At 41.7% G+C, this 18,188-nt stretch overlaps 1 protein-coding gene and 1 long non-coding RNA gene across 8 annotated transcripts in view; one reads left to right on the top strand and one right to left on the bottom strand.

Moving 5' to 3' along the window:
- BRE (brain and reproductive organ-expressed (TNFRSF1A modulator)) overlaps nucleotides 1-18,188 on the top strand; it is a 512,734-nt gene that overhangs the window by 471,984 nt on the left and 22,562 nt on the right. For 2 of the 7 annotated variants that reach the window (XM_011972587.1, XM_011972588.1), the window contains one exon: nucleotides 12,329-12,400. The exons of the other annotated variants lie outside the window; for them this stretch is intronic. In XM_011972587.1, the coding sequence (XP_011827977.1) occupies nucleotides 12,329-12,371 (43 nt within the window). In that variant the 3' untranslated portion in view covers nucleotides 12,372-12,400. The remainder of the gene's footprint in view (nucleotides 1-12,328; nucleotides 12,401-18,188) is intronic. 7 annotated transcript variants of the gene reach the window in all.
- Nucleotides 8,270-12,706, bottom strand: LOC105533959. Its single transcript, XR_001005191.1, has 3 exons — nucleotides 12,524-12,706; nucleotides 12,171-12,213; nucleotides 8,270-10,147 (listed from the first exon to the last, which is right to left on the bottom strand). It is a non-coding gene; the product is annotated as an uncharacterized LOC105533959 (long non-coding RNA).

Raw genomic sequence — 18,188 nt, 5'->3', positions numbered from 1 at the left:
ACACAAATAGTTTAGGGCTATTAGAATAGATATGGAAGTAGGATTTCATAGAGGTTGAAGTTAGCTAAAGTTTAGAGTTTAGAGATACAACTATTGCTCATGAACCTCTCAGTGTGGAAGGCCTCACTTCAGTCATATAGAATAGGTAAATACAGAAATATGCTGATTGTTTTTTATATTTAAGACTTTGATGTGTGGAACATCAGTCTTCATAAACCGTGGCCTCCTAGACTGAAGAAGCAGTGGATCAAAATCACAGTTTCCAAAAATAAAGCATAGAGTGGCATGTGGTTATAACTTTATCGCTTGGAACAGTCATATGCTTCACACCTGTGATCCCAGCTGAAGGATGATCAGATCCAAAGTATCACACAAATATAGACTGTCTATTAAGCATCCTCTTCATTTGCTCATCCAGTATTTATTAAGCATCTACCATGTTACAAGCATTGTGCTCCATGCTAGGAATATAATGATAAACAAATTAGAAATTGTCCCTGTCTTCATGGAATTTGTAGCCCAGCAAGGGGGATAAAGCCTTTATCATACAAACTTCTGACAGTTTCAAAGTACCTACTAACAAAACCTGGACCTCCAGATCTGGAATGCTCTTGGTTAGCCATGACTAATCAAGAACTTAGTAGGACTTCTTGTTCTTGCCTCCCCCTCCCAGAGAGACCCCATTCCCTTCCATGGGGCCTCCTGACCTCACCTATATTTTTCTGTAGTACAAGACTTTCACTTATAGCAGGCTTGAGAACTTTTCATTTTATTTTATTTATTTTTTTTTTTTGAGACAGAATCTTGCTCTGTTGCCCAGGCTGGAGCACTAGCTGAGGAGTCTCGGCTCACTGCAACCTCTGCTTCCCAGGTTCAAGCAGTTCTCCTGCCTCAGCCTCCTGAGTAGCTGGGACTACAGGCACGTGACACCACGCCCGACTAATTTTTGTATTTTTAGTGGAGATGGGGTTTTGCTATGTTGGCCAGGCTGGTCTTGAACTCCTGACCTCAGGTGATCTGCCCGCCTCAGCCTCCCAAAGTGCTAGGATTACAGGTGTGAGCCACCACGCCTAGCCTGAGACTCTTAAATAATGACAGTGTCTTCTTCTAGAAACCCAGACTGCCTCAGATTTATACGCAGAATCCAGAGTTGTTATCTGAAACTTTAATTGCCTTCTTCTTTCCCTTTATTTTCTCTTTTTATCTATGACACCCAAGTCTGAAATCCCATTAAGGACAAAAACAAGCATATGCAAATGTAACAAGTAACAATGATTAAGACTTACATATCTTGAAATACAATGGAAAAAAGGAATTATAAAGTATGTTTTATGCTTAAGTATTGGTATCGTTTAATTTTCTGGGCTTTCCCTGTGTATACGTAGGATCTGCCCTTAGAAGATGGGCACTATCTGTGGTATGTGCTGTGGAGTCTGAACCAGATGTGTCTTTGTGGTTTCCATGGCAAAGATATCTTAGTATGTGTGTATGTGTGTGTGTGTGTGTGCATGTGTTTTTCCTAAGTAGACATTTTAGCAAGTATGAATTGAGTCTTTAAGAAGTTGCAGACCACAAGCCCATGATTTCAGTACAGGAATATCGTAAGTGAAGCCTGTTTATCTTAACAGATTGGTTCAGAGTTTCAAGAGACATTTGCTTTATGTTAACACCAGTCTAAAGAAAACATCTGAAGTAATGTTTAAAAAATCTGCTTTCTACTGTAGCGAAGATGGATCCATTTTAAATGTAATAAAAGAGAAAGCCAGCAGCTCGTGCTAGCAAGAAGAAATAGTTTAAAGTTTCCATTCTTCAACTGAACTGAGTAACTTCCCTGGGCTATGTCAGAAAGCCAGATAAACACCATGAAAGAACTGTCCTGCAGTATAGTCTTGAGATTGGTGGAGAAGGTTGAAGACAAAGGGTGGAAAGAGAGGAGGGTCAACTGTAGCATTCCTTCCACACCCTGTTTCTTTGTCCTGTGAAAATACTGTATGTACACAGTGTGTAAAAGGCTATAATTCACTTGGGGAGCTCTGCCCATGACATAAACACTCTCATGGTTTATGAACAGCAGTGGAGCCTTTTGAGTGGAATCAGCTGTTTATTCCCTCCTGTAGAGCAAAATTCTAAACAATGTAACCTCAGAAAGGACACTTCCTGGCACTGACCAGGGCTTTTCCTACCACATGTGCTTCTTTCTTTCTCATGGCTGTCCAGCAGATTCTGTCCCTCACAAGTGAAACACCATTTACAGGGTGAGCACAGGCTTTGGGGTCATGCATGCCCCAGTTGCTATTGCAAAGTCTAATCCTGCAAGCTCTGTGGTCTTGGGCAGAGCTCTTAACCTCTCTGAACCTCATTCCTAAAACAGGACTGTACTCCCTGTTGGATGAACTTGCTATGAAAGGCCAGCAAGTTAACACGTGGAAGACCATGGGTTTTAGCTTCTGCTGTGTAACTCAGTGCCTTTGCTCATGCCTTTCCTCCCACCCTCTATCTGCCCCCTCAAATAGACACATATCCAACCTCCCATGTGGGTTTTCCCATCCTCTCTACTTTGCCGGCAGCTCTCTCCCCTCCTCCCAGTCTCCTTGACTCTAATCACGTACTGCTTTGGAATCTGTTTGGTATTTTATTTTAGTTCTGCACATCTTCATATATGTTTTGTTTCCTTAACCAAACCATGAGTACTTTGAAGGAAATGGCTTTGCATGTGTATCTTTTTTAAAAATTGCAGTATAATTTACATACAATGGAATGGACAGGTTTTAAGCATATCTTTTGAAAAGTTTTGACAAAGTTACCTTATAACCTCTTTCCAAATAGTCTCTTCACTGTCAAGGCAACTATTGTTCTGTATCACCATGTCTTAGTTTTTCCTTTTAGATACTTCTAAGTGAAATAATACAGATCAATGAAATTTATATTCATTTCATTCAACATAATTGTTTAAGATTTATCTGTTATGGTGGCTGGGCCCGGTAGCTCACGTCTCTAATCCCAGCACTTTGAGTGGACTGAAGCAGACAGATCACCTGAGGTAGGAAGTTTGAGAACAATCTGGCCAACATGGCAAAACCCCATCTCTACTAAAAATACAAAAATTAGCTGGGCATAGTTTCACATGCCTATAATCCCAGCTATTCCGGAGGCTGAAGCAGGAGAATCTGTTGAACCCAGGAGGCGGAGGTTGCGGTGAGCCAAGATCGCGCCACTGCACTCCAACCTGGGTGACTGAGTGAGACCCTGTCTCAAAAAAAAAAAAAATATATATATATATATATCTGTTACAGCATTTCTTTTTTACTGCTGAGTAATAGTCCATTATATGAATATAGCCTAATGTATTCATCCATTCACCCATGTGTAGATATTTGTGTTGTTTCCAGGTTGGGGATTTTATTAATAGAGCTGCTATGACCAAGCCTTTTTATAGACATGTGTTTTCCTTTCTTCAGGTAAATACCTGGGAGTGGGAGTACATATGTGATTAACTTTATAAGAAGGTGACAAGCTTTTTTAAAGTGGTATCAGTTTACCCTCCCATCAGCAATATGCCAGGGTTTCAGTTGCTTCACATTCTCATCAACACTTCCTATTGTCAGTCTTTTTAAATTGAACCATTCTAGAGAGGATAAGTAATATCTCATATTTTTAATTTACATTTCCTGGTGATAAATGATGTTCAGCATCTTGGCATGTGCTTATTGGTTTATCTTCTCTCATGAAATGTCTGTTCAAATTTTGCCTATTTTTAATTTGGTTGTTAGTCATTTTATTAATGAGTTGTATATACGAGTTTCTTTATATATTTGTCAGATATATTTATTATGAGTATCGTCTCTCAATCTGTGGCTTGCCATTTCATTTTATTTTTCTTTTTTTTAATAGAGACAAGGTTTCACTATGTCGCCCAGGCTGGTCTTGAACCCCCGGGCTCAAGTGATCCTTGATCCTCCCACCACGGCCTCCCAAAGTCTTGGGATTACAGGTGTGAGCCACTATTCCTGGCCCATTTCATTTTCTTAAGAGTGTCTTTTGATGAGCAGGAAATCTTCATCTTTTTAATGAAATCTGTTTTTTATGTTAATGCTCTTTGTGTACTCAAAATTATTAGCCTACTAGAAGATCATGAAGAAATTCTCCTGTGTTTTCTTCTGGAAGCTTTTGTTTTGGCACATAGGCCTGTGATCCATCTCAGATTAATTTTTGTATGTGATATGAGGTAGATGCCAAGGTTAATTTTTTGTTCATATGTATCCAGATATTACAACACCATTTGTTGAAAATACTTTTCTTTCCCTATTGAATTACCTTTACATCTTTGTCAAAAGGCAACTGACCACATGTGAGTGGATCTATTTCTGGATACTCTATTCTGTTCCATTGATAGGTTTGTATACCAATATTTCTTGAAATCAGGAAAGGTATCCAAGCTTGTTCTTTTTAAAGATTGTTTTGGCTTTTCTAGGTCCTTTGCATTTTCATATATCTTTTAGAATCAGCTTGCCAATTCTCACCTCTCCCCACCCCCCCACCCCCATAAAAGCCTGCTGATCGACAAGGGAAGAATTGACATTTTTATAATATTGAATCTTTTATAATACTGAATCAATGAACATGGTTTTAGTTTCTCAGAAATTTTTAAAATATTTCAATGTAGAAGTCTTGAAATATTTTTACATGTTTTCCCTTTTTTTTTGAGACAGAGTCTTGCTCTGTTGCCCAGGCTGGAGTACCGTGGCACAATCTTGGCTCACTGCAAACTCCGCCTCCCAGATTCAAGAGATTCTTGTGCCTCAGCCTCCCGAGTACCCAGGACTACAGACATGTGCCACCACACCCAGCTAATTTTTGTATTTTTATTTTTTATTTTTTTGAGATAGAGTTTCGCTCTTGTCACCCAGGCTGGAGTGCAATGGCACGATCTTGGCCCACCGCAACCTCTAACTCCCAGGTTCAAGCGGTTGTCCTGCCTCAGCCTCCCTAGTAGCTGGGATTTCAGGCGCCCACCACCACGCCTATCTAGTTTTTGTATTTTTAGTAGAGATGGGGTTTCACCATGTTGGCCAGGCTGGTTTCAAACTCCTGACTTCAGGTGATCCACCTGCCTCAGCCTCCCAAAGTGCTGGGATTACAGGCATGAGCCATTATGCCCAGCTGATTTTTGTATTTTTAGTACAGACAGGGTTTCGGCATGTTGGCCAGTCTGGTCTCGAACTCCTGGCCTCAAGCAATCCGCCTGCCTCGGCCTCCCGAAGTGCCGGCATTACAGGCATGAGCCACTGCGCTCCACCCGTTTTTGCTTTTATTGTAAATTATATAAAAATATAAATATAAAATATTTATAAATATATAAAAATATAAACATAAAATTAAAAAATATTTTCTAGTTGTTTGTTGCTGGTATATAGGAATACAAATGATTTTTCTATATTGACATGGCGTCCTGTGACATTGCTAAATTCACTTATTACTACTAAAGTCTAATAGTTTTTTTATAGATTTCTTATAATTTCTTTTTTCTTTTTTTGGAGACGGAGTCTCACTCTGTCACCCAGTCTGGAGTGCAGTGGCGTGATCTTGGCCCACTGCAACCTCCGCCTCCCGGGTTCTAGCAATTCTCCTGCCTCAGCCTCCTGAGTGGCTGGGACTACAGGCACACGCTGCCACACCAGGCTAATTTTTTGTATTTTTTTTTTTAGTAGAGATGGAGTTTTACCATGTTGCCCAGGCTGGTGTCAAACTCTGAGCTCTGGCAATCCACCTGCCTTGACCTCCCAAAGTGCTAGGATTACAGGCATGAGCCACCACACCCGGCCTATAATTTCTTACATAAATAGTCACCCCTTATGCTAACAGCTTTACTTCTTTCTTTCCAATCTTTATGTTTTTCTATTTCTTTTTCCACCTACTGGCACTGAATAGGATCTCCAGTACAATTTTTTACATAAGTGATAAGAACAGAATCTAGCTGTATGTTTCTCTATTAAGGTTGATGTTGAGGTTTTACATAGATGTCTTTATCAGATTAAAGAAATTCTTGTGTTACTACTTTGCTAAGAGGTTTTTTTTTTATCGTGAATGGGTGTTGAATTCTATAGATTGCTTTTGCTGCATCTTTTGACATTGACATAATCGTGTGCTTTTTCTTTATTCTGTTAGTGTGAATTACATTATTTAGTTTTTGCTTGTTGAACCAACCTTGCATTCCAAAGATAAACCCTTCTCAGTCGTGATTTTATCCTTTTTTATATTATTAAATTTAATTTGCTAAAATTTTAAGATTTTTACATCTACATTTATGAATAATATTGGTCTAAAATTTCTTTTCTTGTGTTTGTCCTTGTCAGGTCTTTGATATCAGTACTATGCTGGCTTCATTAAATAAACTGGAAAGTATTCCTTCTTCCCTTGTTTTCTGAAAGAGTTTGTGCAGATTTCTTCCTTGTTTTCTGAAAGAGTTTGTGCAGATTTAGTATTATTTCTTTCCAAATGTTTGGTAAGGTTTCCTTTGTGTGAAAAATACTTAGTGTCTTTACTAAATGTAGGGATATTCAGATTGTTGTATTTCTTCTTGTGTTTGTTTTAGCAAGCTAGGTTTTTAAATAAGAAATTGATCCATCATGTCTAAGTTGTCAAAGTGATTGGCAGTACATGGTTTCTAATGTCTTCCTTTTCAAGTTTCTTAGAGTAGAAGCTTAGGTCACTGATTTTAATCTTTTTTATTTTTTTAATATAAAATTACTCTCTACGGATTGCTTAAGCTGCATTCCACAAAGTTTTGTATGTTGTTTTTCATTATTATTTTATTAGAAATATTTTCTGATTTCCCTTGTGATTTCTTCTTGAACCATGGGTTATTTATAATTGTGCTTCTTGAATTTCAAGTGTTTAGAAAGATTTTTCTAAATATCTTATTGTTACTGATTTATAGTTTAATTTGATTTTGGTCAGAGATCATAACCTGTATGATTTCAAGCCTTTGGAATTTGTTGAGAATTGTTTTGTAGACCAGCATGTGGTCTATCTTGATAAATATTCCATGTAAACCTGAAAAGAATGTGTGTCCTGCAGTTTTGGGGTATAGTGTTCTATATATACATTAACTAAGTTAAATTACTTGTTAGTGTTATTCAAATCTTTTAGCTCTTTACTGGTTTTTTATATCTATTATATCAGTTATTAAAATGAGGTATTAACATTTTCACCTGTGGGGTTTTGGATTTGTCTGTTTCTCCCCTTAGTTCTGCTAATTTTTGCTTTTTATATCTTAAAGGTTTATTTTTAGATACATATTTAGAATTGTTAGGTTTTCTTAGTAAATTGGTCCTTCTATCATTATGAGATGACTCTTTATTTCTGGCATTATTCTTTGACTTGAAATCTGCTTCATTTGATATTAAAATTGTTACACCAGCTTTCTTCTGTGTATTTTTTGCATGGTATATATTTTTTTCGTCCTTTCTTTATCCTATCTGTGTCTTTATATTTGAAGAAAACCTTTTGTAGACCTTGGGTTTTTTTAATCTAGTCTTAACATGTCTACCTTTTAATTGGTGTATTTCTTTTTTTTTTTTTTTTTTTTTGAGATGGAGTCTCGCTCTGTCGCCCAGACTGGAGTGCAGTGGCATGACCTCGGCTCAGCACAACCTCCACTCACGGCAACCTCCGCCTCCTGGGTTCAAGCAATTCCCTTGCCTCAGCCTCCTGATTAGCTGGGATTACAGGCTCGCGCCACTATCACCTGGCTATTTTTTGTATTTTTAGTAGAGACGGGGTTTTGCCATATTGGCCAGGCTGGTCTCAAACTCCTGACCTCAAGTGATCCACCGGCCTTGGCCTCCCAAAATGCTGGGCTTACAGGCATGAGCCACCGCACCTGGCCTTAACTGGAGTATTTCATTTATTTATACATGTAATATAAATAATAAGCTTACTGGGTTTAAGCCCTACAGTCTTGCCATTCATATTTTCGGTTTGGGGGATTTTTTATTCCACTATTCTTTTCTTCCTGTATTCTTTCAGTTTATTCAAGTATTTTTTAGTTTACCATTTTCTCTTCTGTTGGTGTGTTAGCTATATTTCCTTGTGTATTTTAGTCATTTATACACTAAAAATACACCCTTAACTTATCACAGCCTACCATGAATTAATATTATAATGCTTCCTGTATAAACAGTGTAGTCATCTGTATACTTTCTATTTACCTTTGTGCTATCATATTCACACACTTTCAGTCTTCGTATTTTATGAATTCCACAATACATTGTTATTACTTTGGCTTTTAATAGTCAACTACCTTTTAAAGAATTCAAGAAAAAAAATTACATTTCATCTTATTCTGTAGTTTTTCAATAAATGTAATAAAGAATCATTTCCTCTCCAAAAAAAAAACCTATTTAAAATGACTTCCTCCAAACAAGCCATCAAAGTGATTATATCCAACCTATAGGCAGAGGATATTGAAATTGGCAGTCATCAAGAAAAGAAAACGATACCTACATGACATCCAGGTGCCTCTATCTGCCCTGTGGACTTCTTTCACAGTGGCCCTCACACACTTTCATGGGATCGTCAACTGCAGCCCTTCAAGGGTTGTAATGCAGAAATTCTTAGTACGCCTCATACAGATTACAAAAACTGAGGCTCAGGGTGATTAATTGACTTGCCCAAGGGCACACAGCTGGCTTCTAGAGGAGTGAGGGTTCAACATAGGTCCTCATTTTCACATGATGGCACCAAAAGTGAAAAAAGAAGTTCTTGGCCTCCCAAAGCTGAATCCAAAGCAAACGCTTTGAAGGCCAGGAAGGCAGTGCTTAAAGATGTCCACAGCCACAAAAAGAAGATCCGATCCACATATGACCCACCTTCCGGTGGCCCAAGACAGTGTGGCTCTGGAGGCAGCTGAAATATCCTTGGAAAAGCACTCCCAGGAGAAGCAAGCTTGAGCAATAATTCATCATCAGGTTCCCCAAGCACTGAGTCAGCCATGAAGAAGATAGAAGACAACAACACAGCTTGGGTCCATTGTGGATGTCAAAACCAACAAGCACCAGATCAAACAGGCTGTAAAGAAGCTCAGTGACACTGATGTGGCCAAAGCCAACACCCTGATCAGGCCTGATGGAGAGAACAAGGCATATTGGGATCATCTAAACTGAATCCAGCTAGTTAATTCTAAATATATATCTTTTCACCGTTTAAAACCAAAACAAAAACACAGGTTCTCTGACCCTTCTGCACATCCACACCCAGGCAGACGGAAACAGTTCCATACTCTTTTTACCATGTGTCTGAGGCTCTCACCTCATACAGAGAGGAAATGCATGAGGCAGTGAAGAGCACTGACCATAAAGTCAAGACAGCTGGGTTTAAACCTGTCTCTGCCACTCATAGGCTCTGTGACTTTGGGCAAATTCCTAATTTCCCTGAGTCTTTGTTTCCTTGTCTATAAAATGGTGAAGCCTACTTCAGAGGGTTATGATGGGTATCACCTGGGGTGTATGATTTTCTGTGTTGCTAATTTAAAAACTATCATAAATTAACTCTTTTAAAACACCCCTAGTTATTAATCTCACAGTTTCTGTGGGTTAGGGGTCCCACACAAGACGCCTGGGTTCTCAGTTCAGGGTTTTAGGCAACTAAAATCAAGGCTTTGTCTGGGACTGCAATCTCACCCCTGAAGCTTACGCTTCTCCTTCAAGCTCTTTCAGTATGTTGGCAGAGTTCAGTTCCTTGTGGTTGTAGGACTGAGGCCCCTGTTACCTTGCCACTGTCAACTGCAGACCACCCTCAGCAACTAGAGGCTGCGTGCGTCCTCTGCCATGTGGTCCCCTCCATTTTCAAGCCAGTAGTGGTGCATCAGATCCCTCTTATATTTTGAATATCTGCCTTCATGTCTCTTCTGCTAGTCACAGATTTAAGGGCTACCCATCTTAAAGTCATCTGTGCCATATAACAAAACCTGTTTACCAGAATGAAATCCATCATATTCACAATCCTGGGGATTACACAGAGGATGGAGAATCTTGGGGGTCATGTTAGAATTCTGCCTACTACATGGGATAATGTCAGTGAATTGTCCAGCATAAAGTCTAGTATATGGTAAGAATTTGATCATTTTTAGCTATCAGCAGCAACATCCCTAGAGAAAAATAGAGATTTTAAAATTAAAAACAGAGTCAATATTGATACCATCATATGTACCGCAGTAAACAGTCCCTTAACCTCGGTGACTTGGCTAGCTCCCAAAGTTTAAGGCCACCCCATTAATGGACTGTCATCCCCTGTGGTTGTATCTTCTTGGTACCAGCATAACCAGCTGAAAAGTGGAAAAATTCCAACTCCATCCTTGCTTAGTCTACGTAAAACCAAACATTACTTTAAAAAAATAAAAAAAGGCTCACACCTGTAATCCCAACACTTTGGGAGGCTGAGGTGGGCAGATCAGGAGGTCAGGAGATTGAGACCATCCTGGCTAACACAGTGAAACTCCGTCTCTACTAAAAATACAAAAAAATTAGCCAGGCGTGGTGCGGGCACCTGTAGTCCCAGCTACTCGGGAGGCTGAGGCAGGAGAATGGCGTGAACCTGGAAGGCAGAGTTTGCAGTGAGCCGAGATCACGCCACTGCACTCCAGCCTGGGCAAACAGAGCGAGACTCCGTCTCAAAAAAATAAATAAATAAATAAAATAGCTTATTAGTCAACACATGGGAGTAATTCATTATGAACCTCCTAAAATCATTTGTTGTTTCCCTTCTTCCCTCAAGGTCACAAAGGGACATTATTTTCTTATTTAAAAACTTATCCAAACCCTCTGAAAGCAATTCATAATTGCTTATATGTTGCTGTTCACCATGCATACTTCTAAATTTTTTTATCTCGTTATCTTTGCGGAATCACTTTTGCAGGAAAAATTCTTTCAAGAATCTTTTAAAAGTGTACATTCCAGGCTATTTCAATTATTTTTCATCGTTAATACATTACTTAATATTCCCAAAGACACTGTTTTCTTTGAACTTCTCATTAGCTGCCAATGCTTCAATTTGGTCTCATGCATTAGTCCTCTAAATAAAACAGATTAAAAAGTAGATATTTTCCCCTTGATTGAAGAAAAGAAGGTAGACGTCCCACCCGATGTGCTCTTCATTGACACCGCCTTCCTTGTCTTCTGAGGCCCTGCTGGCCCCCCTGCGACTCCATGGAGCCCAGTGTGGAAATCCCAGTTCATGGTCCTAGGATCCCTGAGGCCTGAGAATTCCTAGGGGACTAGGGTAGAGCTAGAGGAGGGCTGTTCATGAAGAAGTATAAGAGGTTATAATATGAGCCCATTTGTGTGTTTGTCTCGCCAGGAATTAATCACTGCTGTCTTCTTCACTCCCTGCTGGTAGCTCCTTAAGGCAGCTCACATGATGCTTTGTCTCTGCTGAGACTTCATTACAGAGTCGGGCTTCTCTCTGCAGCCCCTGTGCCCTGTGAGCTGGCCCGAAGGAGTCTGGGCTGAACCAGCTTTGGAGCCCCAGTAGCAGTGCGCTTCTCATCCAGACACCACTCACTATTAGGGAAAAACCTGACAGAGACTTTTCAACACTCTCTCCCCCTCATCACTACTCACTCCCCGACCTGTCCCTCCCCTTCATGGTGTACTCCTGGAACTCCCATCTGGTACCCAAGGGTTGGGCGGGGCAGGGGGCAACAAGAAGGTCAGAATCGTGGCTAGCTGGAATTGGTCACCCCCCACATTCCCTCTGCACGTGGGGAGCAGCTGCAGAACAGAGCCTGAAGAAGGCAGTGCACTGGGGTAGGCAAGGGACCAGGACTGGGCTCCCAGGAAGCTCCGCACCGCGGGACCCACTGGGGAGCAGACTTCCGCGGCAGAGCCTGCAAGCCCAACTGGTGCTACGATTCGTGGGTTTTCTTTTTTTCTTCTGTTTTGCCCTGTGTTTCCTAGGAATAGTTCCCTTTCAAAAATCCCAACCTCATCTCAACCGAACTCCCCACAAGAGAGATGAGGGAATTTTCCAGGCCCAGGCCAGCATAGCTTGGGTGATCAGAGCCCCCGAGAAGATAATAAAGTCAGTGCTGGTGAGCGACACAGGAATTGGGGACTGAGGTCACCAAGGCCTTCCATTCCACACGGACTAGGTTCCCGCATGAGCAAGCTCACCCGTCCCTCCTGGGCCTTTTCCTTATGGGGTTTAGAAGTAGAGCTGTGAAGAGAAAAGCAAATCATCTAAATAACATGAAATTATTGGATCCTTGAACTCTCAAAGAGAATCCCTTTGAAAAGTATCTTAAAGGGGTTTGGTTTGTTTTTCCTTACAGAAGAGAGAGCAACAGAGATGGGGAGGAATCAAGCTCTGCCTGACATCCAGGCATCCTCTCCAAATTGCGTAGGTCAGTGAGAACGTGGTATTTATTAGAACCTGACATCTGTTGCAGTGAAATGATAAGCTCCATTAAAAAGCCTGGCCATCAATTACTGCTAATACAGCCCTCATCCCAGAGGAAGCCACTCACCATCCTCTCAGCCTGTGCAGACCAGGCTGCACCAGGCACGGAGTGTTTACAGCGCAGCTGAGCCTCCTGGCTCCCCTGGGGGAGGGGCGGCAGGTAAATCTCTTCTGCAGGTCCCCTCAGGCCATCTCTTCCTAGGCCCTCCATCTGTATTCCTTTGGTTCCCCTGGAAGCTTCTCTGAGAGCTGTTTTAAAGACTGCACCCCCTGTTCATCCTGCTTTCTCAGTGGAAAACAGTTAGGGCTTTTGTTCTGGCTTCTTCAGTCACACGAGCCAGAAGAAGCTACGCTGAACTCTGCTTATCAGGATAGTCACACAGAAAGAGTAACTGGGCTGGGCGTGGTCGCTCACGCCTGTAATCCCAGTACTTTGGGAGGCCGAGGCAGGTGGATCACCTTAGGTCAGGAATTCAAGACCAGCCTGGGCTACATGGTGAAACCCCGTCTCTACTAAAAATACAAAAATTAGCCAGGCATGATGGTGGACGCCTGTAATCCCAGCTACTCAGGAGACTGAGGCAGGAGAATCACTTGAACCGGGGAGACAGAGCTTGCAGTGAGCCAAGATCATGCCACTGCACTCCTGCCAGGGTGACAGAGCAAGACCCTGTCTCAAAAATAAAAATTTAAAAAAAAAAAAAAAAAAAAGAGCAACTGGAAGATCAGCACATCTTTGTCGGGAAAATTAACTTAGTTGTGCCCTTTCAGGAACAATTGAGTGTTCAGGCTTCGGTTCCAATTACCCCGCCAGCCACTGGGGAAGTGTTTGGGATCACCAAGGACAGCAACTTCCTTGCTTGTGAGTTAGGGTCACGTATTCTCTTTCCTGGAAAAATAGACAGATGCCCTATAGAGTCAGAAAGGAAAGGGTAGAGGAGCTGGTTTGGGATTTTTCTAATAAACCATAGTAGGAACATACGCTATTAATGGAATCAGAGTTCCTTTTGAACAGTTGGGGGAAGAAACATACAGTAAGTCAAGAAAAAGCAAAGGATAATGGCCTGGGAGTCAAGTGACCTGAGTCTCATCTAGGGACCATTATTAATTTCCTGCGCGATCATGGGAAAGACACGTCACCTCTCTGGATTTCAGTACCCTCCTCTGAAAGTACTGGGCTAGTACCCACCTGGTAATCACTAAGCTCTAATATATTTCTGGAATTTTAAGTGAAAATTGTTTAAGGTAGCTGAGCATACTTTTTTATTCATGTTGAGAAACTTCCATCTCTGTTGCCAGAGGTCAGACACAAATTGAAAACATTACTAAATGGAATTAAGTACATCATGTACGTGATACTTTTTTGTACCGCTCGTATCTGATATTTATAGAACACTTCAGTTGCAGAACGTGCACACATATGCCCTGAACACACACCCAGTACAATAATTCTAGATGCAATGCATTTTCAGATGTCAAGTTAAAACAGCTTCTTGGGAATTAGGCTTGACTGTTCAGATGTGTGTGTGAGTTTCTGACAGGTGCCGCCAGGGCTGCTCAGGGCTGTCATGTGTGGAGTCCAGCCAAGGCAGGAGGGCCAAGCCGCTTGTTTCTATCACTTCTCATTAAGGCATGAATTCTAGAAAAAAGGGAAGCATCAAAGAACAATCAGGATTGTCCATTGTGTGCATATCATAATGACAAGCAGAGGCCTTGCTTCTGCAGAAACAAGATTCTGTCTTGTCTTTTGTCAGATCATTCAGCACAAGGGCCACCTGTGAAAATGAACTAGATTCATGCCTTATTAAAGTAGAGGATTTACAGAGGTGAGCAAAAATGGGAGGCAGGTACCATCCAGCTCACTATATACAGAATATGTACGAAGCACTGGAGACTACCACACACACGTACACACACATATTTTGAAGAGCCCCAACTCAAAGCCTACTGATTGCATTTCTGGAATGGTCTATCACTCCTTGAGATTCCATTCTGACAATGAGGCTGTCCATGGCATTAACTACTCAGAAGACTGAGTACAACTCAGAATTGCAAAGCAGGAAGTTACATAGTTCTTCTAAAAATCAAAACTAAAATTTAGAAAACTCACTGGGGCAGTTACCTCTACTCCACTGTCCTGCAAAATCCACAACCAACAGCAGAGATAAGTTGGGTGATTAAGCAGGAATGCATCCTAGGAAGCTAAGTGTGACAGTGGGGGCCAGCCACAGAACATGGAACGTGGAAGGAATCTTCGAGATCATGTCATGCAGCCAGGTCCAAATATGGTAAACCTTAACCATTGTGACAGACATTCAATGAAATAATCGATGTAGACCCTTAAGCAGGGCGATTGGCCTAGAGTTGACTTTCAGTTCATCATTTTCATTTCCTAGAAGAATTTGTGCAAGGCATACAGTACCAAGATTAGAACCTTATGCCCCTGATTACTGGTCCAAAGCCCAGCCCAAGCCACCTCTGACCTCCTACCTTTCCCCTCTTTCCTGCTCCCTTGCTCACAGGAACAGCACAGAGCTGTCAAGGGCAGGAGTTTAGCCTGCACCGTGTACCCATCCACCTACCATGGAGTGGCCTGACATGGGCACCTTCTTCCTAGTGGCTCACCCAGGAGGCTGAAGGCCTCTGTGTCCATGGGGAAAACCCAAGGTGTTTGTGAGCAGCAGTAGCTCTGCTGAGAGTCTAAAAACCAAGTACTTTTAAGAAAAGGTAACTTGCTCCTGTGGCCAGACTTATTATTAGCATCCATGGGCAAAAGAGAAGAAGGAGTATTGTAATGGAACACGCCGAAGGAAAGACATCACTGTACTGCTGCCTCCAAAGCAGCAGGGAGGCTGCACATTAAGAAGAGGACAGAAAATTCCAGTGACTCCTATTTTCCCAGACAGACAGAACCTCTGGCACTTAGTCATGCCTAATGGAAAATTGATGCCAAGAAAGCAGAAGTGGAGTGGGGGTGAGCTAGGGTAGTCTGTAATCCAAAGTCACTTCTGAGGAAAAAAAGTAGTTTGTCTCCTTGTGTGCCATGGATGGGCAGGGCCTTGGCCCTCGGAAGAACAGGCTTTACAGCAGCCATGATTGTAAGAATTGGGCAGAACAATGGTTTCCTCAAGTTGATCCAGAAGCAGCTAGTAAGCCTACAGTCTGTGTGTAGCTGCAGTTAAGTTACTGCTCAATCTCTTCAGCAAATGTGTAAGAGCTCACTGTATACAGAATATGTACAAAGCACTGAAGACTAACACATACACACACATTTTGAAGAGCACTAACTCAAAGCCTGCTGATTGATTTCTGGAATGGTCCATCACTGCTTGAGATTACATTCTGACAATGCGGCTGTCCATGGCATTAACTACTCAGCAGACTGAGTACAGTCCGAATTGCAAAGCGGGAAGCTATGTAGTTCTTCTAACAATCAAAATCAAAATGTAGAAAACCCCAAATTTGCATTATTGATCATTTGGGGGACTGGATAAGCCTTAAACTGTCATTATTCCAGGTATCCAGAAAAGTGAGCATTACAGGAACATGCATATTTTCTCACAATAAACGATGGGACACCCAATCCCTCCTGATCACCTTATAGACAATAATAATTTTAAAATGTATTGAATAATGACAGTACACCAGCATAGCTCTAAATGCTTTATGTTTTTTAATTTCTGTAATTCTCGTAACAACCCTATGAGCTAGGTACTGCTATTACACCTGTTTCACAGATTATGAAGTTGAGGCCCTGCAAAAGGAAGTGACGTGTTCAAGGTCACAGAGTAACTTAGTATAGGAACCGAGCATATACCTTGGCTTTCCCAACTTTTAGGTTGGTTTCGTACTACACCACCTCTTTTCTTCAGATTAATGGTCTGAGTTATCCCAAATTTACCAGGCAGCTAAGCTCAGCTCTCTGTTTAGAACTGCAGGGTTTAGGCTGTTTGCCTTGGTTGACACTCAGGTTTGGCATGCCCCAGTGTGGATTTGTAGTGGCTAACATTGAATTAGATTTTGCCCACATCACTAGCCTAGATCACTTTTCCCATTCATTCATTCAGCAAATGTTTATTGAATTCAAAGTAGGTGTTAGATACGATGTTAAGTGATATGTAAGATACAGTCCCTGCTTTCAGTGAACTAGAGGAGGGATGAGAATTGCACATAGAGTCTTCCCTTTAAGGTGGTGATGTGCAGGGAAAGAGCACTAGGAGTCAAGGAGAAGAGATTATGTCTGTTTCCTGAGACCTAGGAAGCTGAAATTGGAGGCTGGGTAGGATTTGATGTGCAGAGAGGGGAGGACACTCCTCCAGAGGAAACAGAGTGCACAAAGTCCCAGAAGATGGGACGCATGGGGGTTTCAGTAGGTATGCCAGGGTCCGCTGAAGACAAGAGCAGTAGATAAGGCAGGAAAGAAAAGAAAAGAAGGGAGGAAGGGAGGGAGGAATGAGAGGGGAGGGGAGGGGGGAGGGACAGGAGAGAGGAAGGGAGGGGAGAGGAGAGGAGAGGAGAGGAGAGGAGATATTCAGGGTACAGAGAACATGCCCTCTGGAATCAGACCGGCTGGAATTCAAGTCCTTGTTCAACCACTTTCTAGTAGGGTTGGTTGGTCTGTTTGTTTGTTTGTTTGTTTTTAAATCTCTGTGGGCCTTGACTTTCTCACAGAGGATTGTGTTAAATGCTGAAATGATTGTAAAATGTCTGGCATATTGTTGGTGTTCACCATGCTAAAACATTTGATCTTTTTTTTTTCTGTAGGCAATAAGGTATTTCTTTGTGTATGTGGTGTTGTTGTGTTTTTTTGTTTGTTTGTTTGTTTGTTTTTAGAGACAGGGTCTCACTCTGTTGCCAGGCTGGAGTACAGTGGTGCAATCATAGCTCACTGCAGACTTGAACTCCTGGGCTCAAGCGATCCTCCCACCTCAGCCTCCCAAGTAACCAGGGTTGCAGGTCCATACGATAGCACTGGGCTAATTTGTTGTTGTTTTTTTTTTTAGAGATGGGGTCTCGCTATGTTGCCCAGGCTGGTCTTTAACTCCTAGGCTCAATCAGTCCTCCCATGTCGACCTCACAAAGTGCAGGGATTACAGGCATAAGCAACCTCACCCAGCCAGGTTTTTTGTAAGTTTACAGATTGCATATTGGTATAATGATCTGCTGTGGTGTTGATATGTAAATCATAATAGATCCTCCTTGACCTTGGAAATATTAATAAACACAGTTAAAAACTAAGGGTCACACTCATGGAACACTGTAAAGGAATGTTTGGCTTGGGTTCTTTCACCCCTTCTTTGCCACCTCAATGCCAGGGCTTTTAGAGATCCCACTCTGGATCTTCAGTTAGAATTGCCAGATTTAGCAATTAAAAATGCAACGTGTCCAGGTGCACTTAAATTTCAAGTAAACAACAAATAATTTAGTGTGAGTATGCCCCATGCAGTATTTAGGACATACTTATACTAAAAAGTTGTTTATCTGACATTCAGATTTCACCAGGCATCCTGTATTGAGGGGCAGGTCAGGAATCAGCCGGAACAAACCTGTTCCCCATATTTGGGGAAAGAGGCTCACCTGCCTGCTAGCCTTGTCTCTCAGGTGATAAAGGCTCCACGCAACAGGCTTTGAGCAGGGCCTTCCAATCACTTCCTAGGCAGAGACATCAAATCTGATGGGTCCCACTGTGCATGTTTTGGAGTGGGAGTGGGGGTGGGAATGGGGGTGGGGGT

The sequence above is a fragment of the Mandrillus leucophaeus genome, unplaced genomic scaffold, assembly GCF_000951045.1.
Source record: "Mandrillus leucophaeus isolate KB7577 unplaced genomic scaffold, Mleu.le_1.0 Scaffold13, whole genome shotgun sequence".
In the NCBI taxonomy this organism is placed as follows: domain Eukaryota; kingdom Metazoa; phylum Chordata; class Mammalia; order Primates; family Cercopithecidae; genus Mandrillus; species Mandrillus leucophaeus.
The sequence above is the reverse complement of the archived record's forward strand: the minus strand, read 5'-3'. Positions and strand labels throughout refer to the sequence as shown.